Raw genomic sequence first — 20,716 nt, 5'->3', positions numbered from 1 at the left:
GGGGGGGGGGGCGAGGCTGGAGTGATGGCTCAGAGGTTAAGAGCACTGACTGCTCTTCCAGAGGTCCTGAGTTCAATTCCCAGCAACCACATGGCCATCTATAAAGAGATCTGGTGCCCTCTTCTGACATGCAAGCATACATGGAAGGCATGTTGTATACATAATAAATAAAAAAAATCTTTAAATAGGGAACCTGAAATGACCCTATCTTATAGCCATACTGATGAATATCTTGCATATCACCATAGAACCTTCATCTGGCGATGGATGGAAATAGAGACAGAGACCCACACTGGAGCACCAGACTGAGCTCCCAAGGTCCCATTGAGGAGCAGAAGGAGGCAGAACATGAGCAAGGAAGTCAGGAGCACTGGGGGTGCACCCACCCACGGAGACAGTGGGGCTGATCTATTGGGAGCTCACCAAGGCCAGCTGGACTGTGACTGAAAAAGCATGGGATAAAACCAGACTCTCTGAATATGGCGAACAATGAGGGCTGATGAGAAGCCAAGGACAATGGCACTGGGTTTTGATCCTACTTCATGTTCTGGCTTTGTGGGAGCCTTACCAGTTTGGATGTTCACTTTCCTAGACCTGGATGGAGGGGGGAGGACCTTGGATTTTCCATGGGGCAGGGAACCCTGACTGCTCTTCGGACTGGAGAGGGAGGAGGAGAAAAGTGGGGGGAGGGGGAGAGAAATGGGAGGCTGAGAGGAGGCGGAAATTTTTTAATTTTTTTCTTTTCAATAAAAAAATAAAAATAAATCTTTAAAAAAAGAAGAAAATAAAATGGACTTTTATCCTAACTACAGTGTTAGCCATGACTCCTGATTCCTTGGCAATCACTGCATGTAAGACCAGCCTTGTCTTTATTTAGCATTTATCCCTTCAGTGTTTAAGTAAAAAAAAAAAAAAATGAAGTACAAGATCAAATGTCTCAAGGTCACACATAAGGGACCGTGGGAGAAATTGGAGCAAAGAGAGAGGTGAAAGTGATACAGATACAGTACCCATCTATAAATTGTCCCAAACAGGAAAGAAACACACATATGCATATATATGCATATATGTGCAAATACATACATTTGTATTGCATATATGAAAATAAATTCATAGTGTTTAAACAATTTCATAATGTTTGGTTGTCAGTTAGTTACACAGTGTAGCAATACCACAACTGAGTGTAGAGTTATAATGTCTTCAGGGGGAGGTTGTATGATTGAACTGTTCTGTACTTGGACAGAGAGATGTTAATCACATTATAAAGGGAACTCTTTCTGAAGTTATGTTCGAAGACATTTCTACTCATCCTAAAGGGGAGCGCTAAAGGTTTTCCTGGATCATTATTAAGATTCAGTTATCTCGTGGAAAGATTGTGGCCTCTGGGTTTTTGTCATAATATTCCAATTAAAATTTACACAGTGGCTCTTGGGAGTGCAAGAATGGGATGGTTGCTGTATTCCCATGCAGAACTGCAGTGCTCAGTGCATGAGCTGGTAGCTAGAAATGGAGGGATATACAAGGAGAGAAGGTGTGAACAAATTTAAATATAGCACTCATACATGCAATTTGAAAAGACTTAAATTAAAAAAAAAAAAACAATTTGAATTTTAACCAAATTGCTATTTAAACTATACAGAAGAGGACAAGGTCTATAATTTTAGAAAAAAAAATGACTCAAAATCTTTGTTTCAGTTTTCTCAGCTATGACATGGGAAAAGAGAGCTGAATTAATCTGTTTTCAACTTGTCTCCCACAGGACTAAAACTAATTCACAAACTACGTCAGGAAAGACAAATCTGGTCAGCATTCTAAGAAGAGCTTCATATTTTTAAAGTAACGCATTTATTCATATTTTATGTTCATTGATGTTTTACCTGCATGTATGTCTGTGTGATGGTGTCAGATTCCCTGAAACAGGAGTCATAAATCGTGAGTTAACATGTGGATGCTGGGATTTGAACTCAGTTCCTCGGGAAGACCAGCCAGTGCTCTTAACCTCTGAACCATCTTTCCAGCCTCAACTTTCATAATTTTAAATAAATAAAAAAGAAAACTGGCCATATTTTGTGATATTTAAAAATTAAGACTAATTCAATAGATTAAATAAAGATTTGTGAACAGAGCAACACTGGTCTATTTTCATTGAGTCTAAAGCTGCATTCTAAGTCAGGTAGCAAAGCTGAATAGACACATTGACTCTATAATCCACAAACTTCACCTACTTATTATCTGGCCCTTACAGAAATATTTTCCTATTCTTACTACAAGAATAACAGAAACAACAAAAACTGCAAATTTAGCAGTTAGCAGCAACGGTAAAAATATATGTACATATAATTTGAATGTACATGTAGATAAATACCTTTGTTCAATCCGTTTAGCTACCTTCTGCTTGCCCTGTAATCCATAAATACTTTCTGAATGTTTTGCTCATTTTCCTTTTGTATAGAGAAGACCTCATCAATGATATTCAGTGTTGACAGGAGAGACCAACTATAGATAGAATAGAGCAGAATCTCCCGTGAAGAAAGAAAAACTGTGTACAAGCAGAATGAAAGAATAGCCCACTAAAAATCCAGAAAAATCTTCTAATTGAGTGGAGATATTTTTTAAATATAAGAAACTTAAGTCTACATGTGTTTAAAAAATCTTTCAAATTATGAAAGTCTTTAATTGTTATATTCTCTGTTTGTTAATATCTAAAAGTCTTGTTATTCTATTTTAACCACAAATGAACTAAACTTTTGACAGAAACAAAAAATACTTAAGAAGTATAATTTCATTTTCCCTGTTGAAAACACAGGGAACTGGCTAATTCTAATCAAAATAATAATCTCTGGAAGTCTACACCAAAGTGTGCAAACTATGATATCAAAATAACTATGAACTATGATATTAGATGATAACTTTGCCTGGTAGCATAGAGTTCAGATTTCTCTAAATTTCAAGTCAAGATGCTGATACCACATATCACAAACTTAAAGTGTCTTTTAAAAAAGCACCCCAAATGCATAAAATTTATAACATAAACTATGCACTATTGCCTAGTTTCTAAACACTTATAAGAACTATGATTGGTTCAAATATTCAACTGAAAATAAAAGCAAAATATTGATTTCTACTTGATGTGTAATGTTATTTTAGAGTGCATAGTCAAGAATTTATAAAAGACATGTAAAACCTAAAGAAAATAATCTTTCACAAAATTCCACCAGAGGACTATAATTCATTTTGACTTAGTGAATTTGCTACTGTTTTCATTTACTGAAAGTGGAATGGCTTGTTCAGCCGTAACCAAAAAGTCATTCTCGCTCATGCTAGAACAAGAAGTTCTCCCATAAAGGAGAAAGTCATATTGCTAACATTAGTAAACTTTATTACCATTAACAGCCAACAGAAGGATTGCAGCTTATGAGTACAATATTCGAGAATTTGAGACTTCTATTATGTGAAATAAGAAAAAAATGTCCATCTGTATTGATAATTTTGTTTTGTATGATAAGTTACCTGTTCAATGATTTTCTTCATACTTAAAACTTTTCAAACAAATGAAACGGAAGCAAGATATATAGTAAGTCATGATTTTCAAACCTTGAATTAATTCCTTATTACTTAATTACTTTTTATCTTGAATGTTTCTACTTATTTCCTCTTTGAGTACTTGTTCTCTAGCTGTTAATTTCTGACAAATTAACACAACATAGAGGCCCAAGTTAGCAAACACACACACACACACACATATAAGTATACACACATACCTCCTTAATTGCAATCTGGCTTGGTATAAACATCATAATCAGCAAATCATTCATACTATAATGGCATAACAGAATATAAAACATTAATTATTTTATAGGCATTTTAATGATAAGTGATTAATAAACATCTTACCAAATCTTATCCAGCCCATCAAACACAGAAAAATGTATATTCTCATTTGGAATCAGAAACTGTAAAAGAAACACGGGAATTCACCAAAAAGAAATTCTGTGATCATTAAGGTTCTTGTTAGATAGGAAGGTCTCCTTTGGTCAAGCTTTCTTGTAAAAATGACTCTTGCTCCTCCCTCCCCATCTGGGAGAGGTGAAGAAGTCTGATGTCTCCCACTGGCTTGTTTTGAGAGATCATTTTAAGCCAAAGACTCCGTAGTAACTCACAAATGTTCAGCTACACAAGTATGACATAAGGGAATGGCTAACCTAATTGTAGATGTCTTTACCCCTTAACCTCAGGATTTCAGATGTGGCATGGGAGGATACGGTTTTGGAAAGCATAGAAAAAAATATAGGTTAGTAGAAATGCCAGAAAGGGAAAGAGTCAGAAAAAGTTGTGTTTTATCATCATTTTGATTACAAACTAAGCTCTTTACAGAGCTAAAAATTAGTAACAAGATCCACACCTATGAAGCTTTCCAGCTTTTTGTGTATATGTCATTATGCATCTAAAACATAGTGGCTATTTTAAAACATTAGATTCTAGCTTGTCTCTTGAAGCCAAAATCTGAAAAGGAAAAATATTTTTGTTTTTAATATGACAAGCAGTTAAAAATTATCTCTGTTTTTTTTCTTCGCATGCTTGTTTAGTTTTCCTTTTGCTTCCTTTCCCAGAAAGAATGTTGAGAAGGCAAGGATAAGCAACAGCTGTTCCACTACACAGATCACAAGTTCAAAACAAAACTGATACTTAGAAAATACATATATTGGGAAAGTTTCAACTATACAATAAAAGAGCACTGTTTTTATTTAGATCAATCAACAGACACTAACCTGAAGTCTGGAGATATGCTTTAGAAATCCCCAAGCATGAGATACTTATTTTAAAATTGGGACATGTAGCTGCTGAAAAGTCCTCGTTAATTTGCAGTGTTTGGGCTCTAGAAGTTTCACTGAGACTGTGTTTTTAAGAATGAATTCACTATATTTTGCTTTGTAACAATAAAAGAATATAGAGACCTCTACAACATTCACTTGTTAATAGCTGTACATCTCAAAAAGTGAAAAAGAAAAGTGTAAAACCATGTTTTTTGAGAATGGAGGAATACAGTCTATGCAAAACATGGAAAACATGGTTTTAAGAAATTATACTTAATAGACTAGAAGAAAACACTTTTCTAAAGACAATAGTTACCTTTCTTGAGACTTTTTTTTTTCTTTGTGTAGCCTTGGCTGCCCTGGAACTCACTCTATAGACTGAGCTGGCTGCAAAGTCAGAGTTCTGCCTACCTCTGCCTCCTAAGTGCTAGGATTAAAGGTGTATACCACCACAGGATTTTTTTTTGTTTCTGATTTTGCAAAGTAAAACTATATTATAACAAGATTTTTATTGTTTTTATTCTGACCCAATCATATGGGTTTTGGGTTTCAAATGGTACAGTATTTAGCAGGGGTTCAAAATATAGAATGACATCCCTCATTATCATGTATTTTACTTGCTTTCAACATGAGAACACTGGGTTATTAATGCATATTAAAGTATTAGCTGATGATAACATAGTATGAAATATGCTAATAGTTTTTATTAATATCTGTTTTATTTTATTAATATTTTATTCCCACTCAGACATACTCAGACAATGGGAGAGGAGGAAGCTTACAGATACATATAGAAAGTAATCAGTGTCACAAAGGAGGTTATGTTGACGATATTTACAAACATGTATAGCGTATGAATCTCTGTGCAATGGGCATGTTATGAGCAACTTGAACAGTAACTATAAAGGCTAAATAATATTTACTTAGTAGATCAGTTTTCAGAATGTATCTTAGGATCAACTTTCATTTAATTTATATGAATTCTATTCAAAAATATTTAATGAAGGCTGAGAAGTAGTTCTGTTAATAGAGCCTGTACCTGACATGTGCCAGACTCTAGGTAAATGAGGCATGACTGTGGTCCACTGTAAATCTTGCAATTAAAAGAAGGAGACAGAAAAATAAGAAGTTTAACGTCAACTATGGCTACATTTTAAGTTCAAGACCATACAGTGGCACAATACTGTTAAAAACATAAAAAGGAATTAAAAATGCTAGCCACTGAGTCAAAAATTAAACACCCAAAGTACATTGCTACAGAACTGCAAGTTCTTTCCATGCTATAATAAAATCACACATGTACAAAAATATGAGAGCAAAGTGTTCATTAATACAGTAATTACAGCATTAATACAGTAGCCCCAAAATGGAAAATATAAATGTCTAAGAAGGAAGAATTTCTCTACTTATGTGTACTGTGATGATTAAATAATGCAAACGTAACATTATTCATAGTTGTAGAAAACTTCCATTACCAAGCTTTTCCAATCATTAATTCCTCCATCTGAACACTCATTTACACAACCCTTACTAAGCATCTACTGATATCCACAGACTTAGTTGATGAGGATGCGCTGTGGAGATGCTTCTTTTTCTAAGAGGTACGCTTTCAACAGACTTATTATATAGTCACATGTGTGTCAGGGAGGCATATCAGAGTCTGACTAGGGTGCTTATATTTAATTATACAATAGAAGTTCACAATAAGGAATGTTTGAAAAAAATGCAACAAGAGAATTATGCTACTGCATATGTGAGGCAGCCAGCTATCCTGGATTTCACAATAGCTAGACCCCAGTAGAACACAATTTCCTGGGCTGAGGTGGTGAAATGAATTTAGACATCTGTCTATGTTTCTATCTATGTATCTGTCTATATGTCTATGTATATATCTATATATCTAGGTCACTGTTTATCTGTTTGTCTACACCTGTATATACAAAAAATTCATATATATTCATATACTTTGTTATGTTCATGCTAGTTGAAGTCTAAAACTTTCTGATGAAGACTATGTAATTCTTTAAAGAATTTCATGTGCTCTCAATAAAGCTTTATATATTACTAGTAGGCTAGTAAACACTGAGTTAGAAAATGCACGTTACATGAATGAAAAAAATTACCTGTTGGTATCTAAATCTGAGTACATATTCAAGTGCATGAGCTCAGTCTCAGAATGGCAACTAAGAACTCTAAAACAATAAAGACCAAAAATGTACACAGAACCAAAGATAATACGGTCTGTTAAAACACTAATAACATTCACATACATATACAAAGAAGAACACAGATTTTATATAATGATATAATACAATCTTTAGTTATTTGGAAACAAAATGTATTATAACATTCACAGTTATATGTAAGCACTGAGTATTTATAAATGTTAAGAAGAAAATATCTTACTTCAGATTAGATTCATGAAGCAAACAAGTACAAATATGTAAAATATCTACGCAGAGTAGAAAGTTTCAAATGTCCACTCATTTGATCATGCAGTTACTTCCTTTAACCTCTTACTGTACTGTATTTAGTTTAGGGATAAGAAAACAAAGAGAGACAATATTTATAAACTTGAGAAGTAACAACTAAAGTGACTACTAATGCTATTGGAATCTGCATTATCTAAATAAAGCCTTTTTCTTTCCAGATTTCTATATTGGGTTTTGTTCCTGAGACTGAAAACAGTTCCTGACACCTAAGAAGCAATTCACAAGATAAATACTGCATGAAATAATCCATTTAGACCAATCCGGTAACTAAAATGAATCTGAATTTCAAAGTCAAGTTATTTGCCCAACTCACACAAGTAAGCATGTCAGTTAGAGGAGAAATGATCTTTCTTAAAATGGATCTCTTTATTAAATATTTTCATGCAATATAGTTTGATGATGATTTCTCTTTCTCCAATTCCGCCAAGATGTTCCCCAGCTCCCTAACCACCCAACTTCATGTTCTCTCTCTCTCTCTCTCTCTCTCTATATATATATATATATATATATATATATATATATATATATATATGTGTGTGTGTGTGTGTGTGTGTGTGTGTGTGTGTGCGCGCGCATATATTCAACAAAAAACAATTATAAAACTCAAAGAAAAACCACACATATGACAAAAAATTGCCAAAACAAAACAAAAAGCCCACAAAAGGGGGGGGGGGTTGTTCTGTACTGGACAATTATCCTTGGGCCTAGAGCCTGTCCTGGGATGTGACTGATATAGCCAGTGACAGCTCCATTGGAGAGACCTGAATTTTCCTTTGCTAGCAGACATTAATCACTAATCGCTTCTTGATTAGGTATGGGACCATGTCAACTTAACCTCTCAGAGCTTAGACCTGTGCAGGTCCTTGGCATGTTGCTACAGTCTCTGTGATTTCATGTTTGTCAGTCCTTTGGTATACAGATGATTCTGCTTGCTTGGGTCATTCACCATCTTTGGCTCTTACAGATCTCCTTTCCTTCTCTCAAAGATCTCTGAGCCTCAAAGGGAGGAGCTTTTTTTTTTAAGTTTATTTATTTATTAAAGATTTCTGCCTCCTCCCCACCACAGCCTCCCATTTCCCTCCCCCTCCCACATTCAAGTCCCCCTGCCTCATCAGCCAGAAGAGCAATCAGGTTTCCTTGCCCTGTGGGAAGTCCAAGGACTACCCACCTAGATCCAGGCCTAGTTAGGTGAGCATCCAAACTGCCTAGGCTCCCACAAAGCCAATACGTGCAGTAGGTTCAAAAACCCATTGCCATTGTTCTTGAGGTCTCAGTAGTCCTCCTTGTCTGCTATGTTCAGCGAGTCCGGTTTTATCCCAGGCTTTTTCAGACCCAGTCCAGCTGGCCTCGGTGAGTTCCCGATAGAACATCCCCATTGTCTCAGTATGTGGGTGCACCCCTCGAGGTCCTGAGTTCCTTGCTCGTGCTCTCTCTCCTTCTGCTCCTGATTTGGACCTTGGGATTTCAGTCAGGTGCTCCAGTGTGGGTCTCTGTCTCTGTCTCCTTTCATCGCCTGAACACCCAAGAGAGGCCTTATCATACAACAAAAGTATTTGCTCAACTATGTTCATAGCAACATTGTTTGTAATAGCCAGAACCTGGAAACAACTTAGATGCCCTTCAATGGAAGAATGGATGAAGAAAGTATGGAATACATACATATTAGAGTACTACTCAGCAGTAAAAAACAATGACTTCTCGAACTTTGCATGCAAATGGATGGAAATAGAAAACACTATCCTGAGTGAGGTAAGCCAGACCCAAAAAGAGGAACATGGGATGTACTCACTCATAATTGGTTTCCAGCCATAAATAAAGGACATTGAGCCTATAATTCGTGATCCTAGAGAAGCTAAATAAGAAGGTGAACCCAAAGGTAGGAGCTTTTAAAGACACCCATTTTAGGACTGACTGCTGTCAAGTCTCATATTCTCCATACACTGTCCAGTTATAAGTCTCTGTGTTAATTCCCATCTACTGCAAGAAAAGACTTCTCTGATGAAGACTGAAGGAGGCACTGATTTATGGGTATACGTCATCCAGAGTTATGTGGTTGCAAAATAAAAGCAGTATGATTCTCCTTAGGTCCATGAGCTATGCCATTTTGGATTCTTGACCACTTTAGCAATGTCAAGCATGAGTCCCATCTCATCGGGTGAATCTTAAATTCAATCAAAAAGCGGTTGATTCCTCCCATATTTGTGCCACCATTGTTCCAGCGTATCTTGTGGCCACTTCACTATTATAGGTCACAGGGTTTGTATTCTGGTAATATTGATGATTACGTTTTTTCCCATGTTAGTCTACAGAGTAAGTTTCAGTACTATGAACACTATTCAGAAGGAGTGAAGTTTCTAGCTGGGCACCAGCTCAACTTCTCTTGTTTGATGACATATGTTGTCTTCAGCAATAGAATCTAAACATCAAGATTTGGGGAACAACCAGTAGTGTGTGTGTGTGTGTGTGTGTGTGTGTGTGTGTGTGTGTGTGAGAGAGAGAGAGAGAGAGAGAGAGAGAGAGAGAGACCTCACTCAGAATGATTACTTCTAGTTCCATCTATCTACCTGCAAGTTTACTCATTTCATTTTTAGCAGCTGAATAATATTTCGCAGTATAAATGTGCCACATTTCATTAGCTATTCATCAGTTAATAGACTCCTAGACTTTTTCCAATTTCTCTTTTGAGTAGAGCAGCAAATGGACATGGATGGATCCGTAGTAGGTTGTGGAGTACTTTGGGTATATTCTGAAGAGTTCTTCAGCTAGATCTTCCTAAGGAGCTGCCACACTGATTTCCTTAGTGGCTGAACCGGTTTGGACTCCCGAGGGAAATGTGCAAGTGTTCCTCTTCACCCACATCCTTGCCAGCATGTTCTGTCATTCGCCTGATTGATCTTGGCCTTTTTGACCGCGGTAAAAAAAATCCCAAAATAGTTTTAATTTGCATGTCCCTCGTGGCTAAGGTTGGTGACCATTTCTGTAAGAGTTTCTCAACCATTTCCTTTCCTTTAGAAAATATTTTTTTTGATCAATCAACCAAACAGAAGCACAACGCATGAATTCAAAATGCATTCCCACGGCTCTATCAACCAAAGACCAAGTTGTATTATCATTACTCTCCAGGTCGACTTTCAGGTCCTCTGTAACATTTTCCAGTAATTCATTGATGTATGGTATTTTCTTGAGGTCAGTGGTCTTTCAGAGCCCACAGAACATTTTCAAAGACCGGTCTTGGATCACTTAAAGGGTAAATCAATGTTAAGTTTAGTTCTCTCTGCTATCAATATCTACACATTTAGACGTTTATTAAGATTTTACTTTAACAGTAACAACTTTGCCCTCTTAGTGATAGACCCTTTTACCATTTAGAGACAAATTAACATTTCGCATTACCCTAGGCTTATCTATAGTGAAGTTAGTCCATCTTAAATCATCTTCCTAGTTATTTTGTTTCAAACCGTGTTTGGAAGAACTTAAGTCAATAATTAACCTTGTTCAGGAAGAGACAGTAGCACTGTACTAAGTGTTCTGTTGAAGCCCTTGGGTCCCTCATGCTGTTGCTAGCCAGATGAGGGCGGGACTGCGGAGTGGTGGGCGGTTCCCGCGAGGGCGTGGGGCGTGGTCTGCCCCGCCACGCCCATGGCGCGCGCCCACCTCGGCCTCTGCTGCCCTCGCGGGGCCGCGCAGTGAGGCGGAGCGAGGGGGCGGGGCCTCCGCATCTCCTCCATCCCCCCCTGGCTGCGGACCGCAGGGATGTTCCCGGCTCAGGAGGAGGCTGACAGGACCGTGTTTGTGGGCAATTTAGAGGCCCGAGTACGGGAAGAGATTCTTTACGAGCTATTCCTTCAGGTACCGTCCGCGGGGAAGGCCGGGCGGCGGCTCGGGAGCCCCGGGACCCCGCCCCACCGGAGCTCAGGTCTCCCTTCCTTCCCTTGGGTACACAAGTGCGTGGCCGGGGATGAGCGGTGCCTTCCTCTGCAGCCCCGGGTGGGCAACGATCTCCCACCCCAATCCCACAGCCTGCCAGCCCCTGGCGAGGGCTGCCGGATCCTCTGCGGGCCCTGAATGTGCTGCGGAACACAAAACAACCCGTCACTGTCCTCAGAGGATAGTAAGCACCCTTGTGTCCAATCTGAATATGGTACCTGTCCCTGGTCATTACCCTTTCTTCCAAGCCTTTTTGATGGGGAAAGTAGTTTATTCTAGACTCTTACAAGTGATTACTGACTGGGTCCCCTGGTAATGACACTGTATTTCATAATTGGAGGACCTTCGGGACCTTTCTGAGAACTGAAAAAAAAAAAAAAAAAAAAAAAAAAAAAAAAAAAAACACTTGCTAGAGAGGGGTGTCTTAACAATTCCTCATCTAGTTGGTTAATGACACAGAATTATGGGGCAAAACAAAGTGCAGAGAAAGCCCTAAAGGGGGGAATCAAAACTGTTTCCATGATTGATGCTTATCGGTAAAACGTACATTAAAAACTGTTGACAGTAAGAGCACTGAGGTCGACAGTGTGACCAGAAGTCAGCCAGTGTTGGAGTCTCAGTACGTGGAATTCTATACTGTGAAATGGAAGTAATAGTGTCTGCATTGTAATCTGATTGCCAGAAGGAAACTTAGCTCAATAAAACAGCTACCGCCATTGCGGCTGGCTGCTGCTGAATACTTATTAGTGCTAAGAGAATAATAAAAAGAAATCAGGAGTGACTTGCACTTACAAAATAACGGGAAATTCTCAGAGACACAATAACAGAGACATGTTTCGAGAGTGAAGTTTGGGTACCAGCCGTGGAAGTAATTTTTTTTTAATTTTGTTTTAAGTGATGTTTAAAGGACTTAGTTTGTCTCTAAATTTAAGTAAAGATGCTGAGAGCTGGATAGTTAGCAATGATTCTCTGAGAATAGCTCTCCTCTTAAACATTAAAATTTTTATTACTTAAAAAGTATATATTAAGACTTTTATCTTTATTGCCATTGTAAAGATTTTCCTCTAAAAACATAATTATCTAGTTTATGCCAATATGGTTTGGAATTCACTGTTCAGAAAAGGAGTAATTTTAGATCCTCCAGAACGCTTCCCTCTTTAACCTCCAAGGGAGTTACAAAAGGTTGTGGGGTTGCCAATCCTCTATCACCATCTAGTGAGGAAGAACTAGGTACACATCAATGTGTGCACAGAAAAGGCGAAATATAGTAGCTCCTTATTACTTTTATGATTTCCTTTTCCCACTTGACTAAAATTTAAATACTGTTTAATGGGTCAAGCAGTAAGCCTGCCTGTTCATTTTGCTCAAAGAGAAATTACTAATGTACAGGATCATTTGAAAGACTTGGATGTCAGCAACATGAGCAAAACCACCATTCAGCTGCTCTGAAAATGTCTCGTTCTGACTTTAGAAGAAAGTTATGTGGTTGTTGGTTTCAAGAAAGTCAGTTGAGTTATGCTATACCAGAACTGGAAGTGTTGCTCAGTGATCAACACTTGCTTTGCATTCATAAGATCCTAGACTCTGTTGCCAGCACCCGGGAAATAAGGAGTTTGGGCTTACGTCTATAAGTAAATCTCATCTTTGTATGCTTCTGTATACTTTAATATTTTTTATTGATTTTTATTGAGCTTTACATTTTCTCTGCTCCCCTCCCTGCCTCTACCCTCCGCTTCAACCCTCTCCCAAAGTCCCCATACTCCCAATTTGATCAGGAGATCTTGTCTTTTTCTATTACCCATGTAGATTAGATCTATGTATGCCTCTGTTAGGGTCTTCATTGTTGTCTAGGTTCTCTGGGATTGTTTTGTGGGCTGGTTTTCTTTGCTTTATGTTTAAAAACCACGTATGAGTGAATACACATGACAGTTATCTTTCTGGGTCTGGGTTACCTCACTCAAAATGTTTTCTAGTTCCATCCATTTTCCTGCAAAATTCAAGATGTCGTTATTTTTTTTTTTGTCTGCTATGTTGTACTCCATTGTGTAAATGTACTACATTTTCTGTTGGGATTGACGAGTCCTGTCCTTCAGCTGCTTTTTCCTCTTAGAACCATTTAATATAAGTTACTAGAAGCTGTGCCTAGTTAGAGGATCAGAGGATAGGATTATCACCTCTTGAGTATTGACTGCAGTGTATTTAAGTCTACATGGTGTTAATAAAAGGGGCTTTGGTATCAGTGTTAAAAGGTCTGTGTGTCGGTCTGTCTCTGCCTGCGTCTGTATTCTCAACCTCCAGCCCCTTGCCCGAAGCTCCCGAACTGGGTTCTAGCACACAGAGCGCAGACACGGGGGCAGGGTGCGCGGCAATTTTTCTTATCCATTCTTTGGTTGAGGGGCATTTAGGTTGTTTCCAGGTTCTGGCTATGAAAAACGATGCTGCTATGAACGTAGTTGACCACATGTCCTTGTGACATGATTGAGCATCCTTTGGATATATACCCAAGAGTGGTATTACTGGGTCTTGAAAAAGCTTGTTTCCTAATTTTCTGAGAAATCGCCACACTAACATCCAAAGAGACTGTACCAGCTTGCACTCCCACCAGCAATGGAGGAGTGTTGTCTTTACCCCACAACCTCTCCAGCATGAGTTGTCTTCAGTGTTTTTGATCTTGACCATTCTTACAGGTATAAGACGGAATCTCAGAGTTGTTTGGGTTTGCATTTCTCTGATGACTAAGGATGTTGAGCATTTCCTTAAGTCTGTGTACTATAATATTAGTAGAGGATAACTGAAACTAGAAAACAGAATAAGTCCTTCATTGCTATATGAATTTTTATAATCAACTTCAAATTTCTCAATATCTTGTTTTAAAATTCATATATATTTTCGTCCTTTTAACAAAGAAATATTAGAGTAGAGATTTAGAGTCGGGGAAAGACAATGATTGTGGTTTCAAATGTATTGAGTGTGAAGTTTCATGATGTGGTATAACAGAAAGCTGTCTTCATAGAAGAGGCAAAAATGGGGAAATTGTTTTGCTAACTTCATCCTGTTCAAACAAAGGGAGCGGGAGTTAGTCCCTGGGCAAAGATTTCAGAGAAGAAAGACTGAAATCCAAGGCACAGCACCGTTGTAAGGATGGCATACTTTCTTGTGGATAATAAACAAATTTACATATATTTGGCCAACTCTGCAGAGAAAAATAATCTTTAAGGTATACAGCTCTAAGTCAGTTCCAGTCTTTGTGAACATATCCTCCAGTCAGGGTCACTGAGGTCACGAATTGGTGTAATTTTTCCCTCGGGTGTGATTAACACTCTTCTCTAATATTAGGCTTTGCTTCTTTGCTTTGCAAAAACCCATTGCAGGTTTTTGTAGTCACATATCCTGAATCTTAAAATTTGTGGCACTTTATGCTGTTTGAAGAATTCACCATTGAATAATATTTCTAGTTGCTTTTTTTTAAAAAATTGTCAACTCAGATGAATAGTTTACTTATTCTACCAGATTTTAAAAATGTTAAAATGAATTTCCTTTGAACATATTTATGAAGCAGTGTTACTAGGTCAAAAAATAATATATTTAGTTTATTTAGAAACACTGTGTAGTATGTGTATAGATGCATTCCTGTGTAGGCGGAAATTTCTGTCCCACCTGGAACCTTCTGTCCTGGAAGGTTCAGTCCCAAAGAAACACTCAGGGGCTTATATTAATTATAAACCGCATGATTAGGATTCTTATTAACTAGTGCTTACAACTTAAATTCACCCGTAATTCTTATTTATGTTTAGCCACATGGCTTGTTATCTTTCCTAAGTGAGGCATTCTCATCTTGCTCTCTCTGCATCTAACTGGTAACTGTATCTCTGCCTTTCCTCTTCCCAGAATTCTCTTAGTCTGGTCACCCGGCCTATACTTCCTGCCTGACTACTGGCCAATCAGCGTTTTATTAAGCGAATACAAATGACAAATTTTTACAATGTACAAAGGCATTACCCAATAGCATGCATGTTCATGAATGTGCATATGTGAGTACCACCACATGTTCATGGAGGTCAGAGAACACTTACATTGGTCTTTGAAGTCCCCCTTTGTTGGAGACATTTTTTGTGTTGCATACCCCAGGCTGGCTGGGTCTCTAGCATCTGGCAGTTTGCATGCTGCTGATCCAGACCTAGTCTTCACACATACGTGGCATCACTCTTACCCCCAAGCCATCACCATAGCCCTTCTTCAGTTTTGAGGCAGGAACATGAGTCTGTCATGTCATGTTACTGGCCTTTTTGACAGCAACCAACTCAACTACGATTATTTTTCTCATTACTTTTCAGTTAAATTCTGCTAATATGTGCAGAGAGGTAGTACTATTTTCATATGAGATTCAAATATTCGCTGAGTTGATTTGTAAAGCCTAAGATAAAGATAGTCTTTCTTTCCTGGTAATATCTGAACTCTACCCTATAAGTTCCTTGTCCACTAATGCCTCTGATAAAAAGGTTGGGTAGCTGTGTTGCTGAATGGGAAGATGCATGATCTGTGGAGCTGTTTATGAATGCTCTTTATTTTAGTCAAACTTGGACTTACTTAATTTATCTTAGTGTAAAAACAAAGTCCTTGGATTTATGAGAAAATAATTTTAGTTTCTTACAGGCTGGACCACTAACCAAAGTAACTCTTTGCAAAGACAGAGATGGGAAGCCAAAGTCTTTTGGCTTCGTCTGCTTCAAACATCCTGAATCTGTGTCTTATGCCATAGCTTTGCTGAATGGAATTCGTTTGTATGGAAGGCCAATTAATGTGCAATATCGATTTGGTAAGTTCTGTCCCCGATAAATCCTCAAAGTGCGCTTTGTTGGTGCTATGATCAGGGGCTTAAGCATTTTGTTTTCTGTATAGAGTAGGATAGTTGTCCTCAACCTTCCAAATATTTCAGCTCTTGAATGCAATTCATGTTGTGGTGACCACCAAGCATAAAATTTTTTCATTGCTTCTTTCTAACTGTAATTTTGCTACTATTATGAGTTGTAATGTAAATATCTAATGTGCAGAATATCTGATATGTGACCTCTCAAAGGGATGTTTTCCCAGAGGTTGAGAACCACTGGTGTAGGACAAATAAAAGTGTCTTTGTCATCACTATTAATTTTTGAAGTATCTGTTTGGTAAGTTCTGTCACCTGTCAATCTTCAAAATGTGCCTTCTTGTTGAACCTGTTCTCAGGGGCTTAAGTATTTTGTTTTCTTTATAGTATAGGGCAATAAAAAGTGTCTCATCACGGTTGTTTGGGGGGATTACATATCTAATCTTTAATATATAATTAATTGATATTGCCTCCTATATTACCAACCCAAACCTATCTCCTCTGCATTAAAACTTTTAAATTTATACTTCAGGACCAACCAGGAAGTGCCTATAAAGGTTGCTAGCAACTTTAAAATCACATGAATTAAACACTGTTTGATACTGTTCAAGTACCTATTATCTTGAAGAAAGTTCTTCCCAAGTAGTCTTTATTGGGAAGCAGTCTATGAACATTGCTAGGGCCTGAATTTAAAACTTTAGACATCTATTGCACACATCATGAACTAGTAATGTATAAACAAGAAGTAAAATAATGTTTGCAGGCCAAGAAAGGGCTGATAGAGGCATCTAAGTACTCTGAGGCCTCCCCAGGTTGGTGCTGCCTTATTGGTGTATTATTGTTGTTGTTGATCTACTAAAGCCAACAGTAGCAAAAGCTATGTTTCTTGCAAAAGGAAAGTTATTTCTCCCTTTCTCTTTGCCCTCCACCTCTCTGAGCCAATTGGTAGAATAAGCTTGGGTGTGTTAGGTTCCAACACATCTTGTATTAAGTTGTTGTCCATAATATTTAGGGAACTCATATCTTATACTCTAGAAGCAAGTGACAGTGTTCGTGTGTCATTTTTAGCTTACAGTAACATACAATAAAACATAGTTTACCTCACTTAGTCCCATGTCTGTGTAATATTCATATCTGTCCATGGATTTTTTAATAAAGTTCAATTTTTATACAGTCATTTATAATCCTGTATAAAATCTGTAAATGCGACTCTGGATATAAGTTATATGTGCATATATCTTAACTAGTACAGAATTTTGAATACAAAAAGTAAGGTTTTATATTTGTCTTTGTTTTGTTTTTATTAAATAGGGTCTTACGATATATATCCCAGGCTATCCTGAAACTCTGGATCCTGCTGCCTCAGCCTCTCAAATTCTGAAGTATAGGCCAGAATCATCAGATTTAGGGTTTTGCATGACTTTATGGCTTAATGTTATAATGTTCAAACTCCACGTAATTGTGTCATAAAATAATGTTTCTTTTCTATTTTATTTTCTTTAATTCTGTCCCATTAAAGGCAGTTCTCGCTCTTCTGAACCAGCTAGCCAAAGTTTTGAGAGCTGTGTTAAGATAAATTCACACAGCTTCAGGTAATCAAATGCATGTTTTTGGATAAATATGAACTTTATTATCTTAACTTGTTAGACATCAACAAGTATATTAAAGCAGGAGTCTAGACACATAGCATTTTAGTTAAATTGTAACGATATCTTTAAAACTAAAGTGATAATTTCACCATTGCTTTTCTAGCTGTAGAAAACTGATGATCTCTTAGTGACTGCAAGGCACTTGCTTGTTATGTTCACATCTGAGCATTTCCTTTTTACAGCTAGAACACAATCTAAGGTGTTCCTGATAAAAAGACAAATGTGATTCTAAATATTGTAGTTTCAATACTTTATAACTAAGTGATTGATGTAATACCATGTCATTACATCATCAGTGAAATAGCACATTATTTGTGTGTGCAAAGTATTTCATCTTAAAGGCTACAAGAGAGTTCTTCTGTTCTACTTACGTAAGGCTGTAATTATTTTTATGAGACAATGACATTTGTATCTTTTAATTTTAAGATGTCCTTGCTTCTCTTCTTTTGCACAGGAATGAAGAAATGGTGGGCAGATCTTCATTTCCCACGCAGTTCTTCCCAATTGCAAACACTGCTTTACCTCAAGAATATTTTTTCGTTCAGAAAATGGTGGGTGTGAAATATGTTTGCTTCAGTATACAATTTACAAATATTGGAACAAAAGCACCCTTCTTGACAATTGGTGTTGAAATCTGAACCCGGCACCAACACAGACTATGCCCCAGCACACGTACAGAAAGGGTCATGAGAAACCCTGTGTATGGCCCGTGCTCCACAGTGTCAGGCAGAAGTAACCCAGTAATCCCTAAATACCACATTCCCCAGAAAATGACCACTGCCAGGGATGTTCTTAGCCACAAAAATTTTCTCTCAGAACGTAATATTCGTATGTGTCATCATCAGTCACATTTAATTATTTTTGTTTAAAAAGTCACTTGAAAGTTACTAGAAGGAACAGCCATTTTAACATCTCCGTTGTTTGGCTATAGCCTAGAAATCTTGATCATGAATTTTGATTTTGGAATATTTTCCTCATAACTCTTTGTTTTGTAAGTAAAATAATGTACGTTCCAAGATATAACTACGCAAACCTAAATCTATAAGTTTATTATCTATAGGTATGAGACTGCCCTGTAGATTAGTTATATTATGTTATCATTGTTGTTTTGTGTTTGTTTGTTTTTATTCAGAGGCTGTTATGAATAGCCAACATAAATTTAAACTTTAGTGTTTTTAATATCCATTTTCAATTAGTAAACAGTTATGAAACTTCCTAGAAAATGATGCTTCTGGAGAAAACATTCCTAAATCATAGCTAGCTAGATCTGTATCAGCACGGAAGCAGCCTGAACTAACACTAAGTCTCCCCAGCATCTTTTATCTTTTGGTCTTCTAGCTCAGCATGCTTTGGAAGATTGTCTCATGCTGCCCTGTCCTCTGATTAGAACAGTCAGAAACTGCAGCTAACTTGTTAAGACCCAGGATGCATTTCTCTGCCTAAAGCAGTGACAACTGTGGTGTACAGTGTGGGAGCTCACAGCTGCACGTGCACCCAAGAAGCTTTTAATTTCCATTAAAATTTAAAATCAGTACTTGAATTACGCATTGGGAAGTTTCTAGGTATATTTAAAGCGACTGGAACATGGTAGTTATAAATTTTTCTATTATAAATTTTATGAAACTCTTAAGTCAAATAACTTTAGTGATGATTTACCTTCCAAGTCAGATATACTGTGAGCATTTGAGAAGATTCCCCTTCTAAATCCAAGCAAACTGTCTCCCTGGGGATATACCTCAGTGACAGATTGCCTGTCTAGCAAGAGCAAGGTCCTGGGCTCGAAATTCCAGCTCTGAAAAAAAAAAAAAAAAAAAAAAAAAAAACCTTTAATTGGTAAAGGTGTTAAATAACAGTAGTCTGAATATGTTTTGGGATAAATAACTGTACTATCTTATCTATTTATTTATTTCCTTTTCTATTGTGTTTACAAACTACCTATGTGTTTTTGAATAAGATTTCTGCTAGACACTGCTGACCAATGTGGTGGTAAACTATGTGGCACCTTTACTCTTTGTGCCTCATGTTACCCAACTGAAACAATGCCTATATATCCTTGTACAATACAGTCACTGCAGTATACTCAGGTTGGCTTGGCTCACCTATTGCTGTCTGCAAGTGCCCGTGCATTGTGAGCATTCTTCTCGCATTCTGAGTGTGTGTTTACGTGTGTCTCCTCTTCACAGCCCTGGCACACACACAGTCCAATGATGCAGCCTCCTTTCTACGACATGACAGCTTCACTTCCCAGCAGTACATCTGGGTCCTGCTCCTTAAACTACACCCCAGACCTCGAGGCTGGACCCTGCTCCTATGAATGGACTCACCAGCAGCCAAGTGAGCCTGACCTTTATCATAGGGGCCAACGAAAGAGGCAAAGGCAAGCCAGTGACTCTGGCAGTAGTTCAGAAGACCAGAGAGGGAATGAAGGTGGCCAAAAATGCCGGAAATGCAAGAGGAAGAAGAAATACCAGTGAAGAGTATCTGTGCTGCTCTCTCTCTATATAAAAATAAAAAAAGAAAAAGAAAAAGAAAAAAATTCAGTTGTACCAAGTGACCCATTTCTTGGCTACCTTGTCTTTAAAAAAAAAAAAAAGAAAATATGACTCTATGATTTGCTATTCAGTTTTTGCCATCAATGCTAAAAGCTTTTCAACAGTAAAATAATGTACTACTTTTGTATTTGCAAGGTTATTTCTAGAATACACTTTACATAATCTTAATTTTAGAGCTGAGGACGAAATTTCACTAAACTCTAAAGCCACTCACTAAACCCTTGAGGGTTAAGCAGTGTGCTCTCCCTAGAGTCTCACCTGAGGTTTTCAACCACAAGTGGGCTGGCCTCGGATGTATCTGTAGGTTGCTGGGGAAACAGTGGTAATATTTGAAAACAGCATGTTCTAATGACTATGTAGTAAGGAGGCATCAGGTCCCTTGTAACTGACACTTTACCGTTTAAGTCTAAACACGGTA

The 20,716-nt window shown here is 37.6% G+C and overlaps 2 protein-coding genes across 3 annotated transcripts in view; one reads left to right on the top strand and one right to left on the bottom strand.

Moving 5' to 3' along the window:
• Positions 1 to 4,047, bottom strand: part of Lipi (lipase I) — a 44,187-nt gene extending 40,140 nt beyond the window's left edge. For both annotated transcript variants that reach the window (XM_050148931.1, XM_050148932.1), the window contains exon 1: positions 3,895 to 4,047. In XM_050148931.1, the coding sequence (XP_050004888.1) occupies positions 3,895 to 3,940 (46 nt within the window). In that variant the 5' untranslated portion in view covers positions 3,941 to 4,047. The remainder of the gene's footprint in view (positions 1 to 3,894) is intronic.
• Positions 4,048 to 11,026: 6,979 nt separating this feature from the next.
• Rbm11 (RNA binding motif protein 11) lies at positions 11,027 to 20,333 on the top strand. The gene is made up of 5 exons (XM_050148941.1): positions 11,027 to 11,155; positions 15,887 to 16,049; positions 17,617 to 17,689; positions 18,201 to 18,297; positions 19,930 to 20,333. Exons 1-5 carry the CDS (start codon positions 11,060 to 11,062, stop codon positions 20,218 to 20,220), a joined length of 720 nt encoding a protein of 239 aa, XP_050004898.1. The 5' UTR covers positions 11,027 to 11,059; the 3' UTR covers positions 20,221 to 20,333.
• The last annotated feature ends 383 nt before the right edge of the window (positions 20,334 to 20,716 follow it).

The sequence above is a fragment of the Alexandromys fortis genome, unplaced genomic scaffold (assembly GCF_014885135.2).
Source record: "Alexandromys fortis isolate MF-2015 unplaced genomic scaffold, M_Fortis_MF-2015_v1.1 scaffold_4, whole genome shotgun sequence".
Classification (NCBI taxonomy): Eukaryota; Metazoa; Chordata; class Mammalia; order Rodentia; family Cricetidae; genus Alexandromys; species Alexandromys fortis.
Note: the sequence above shows the minus strand (reverse complement) of the source record. Positions and strands in the feature narration are given on the sequence as shown.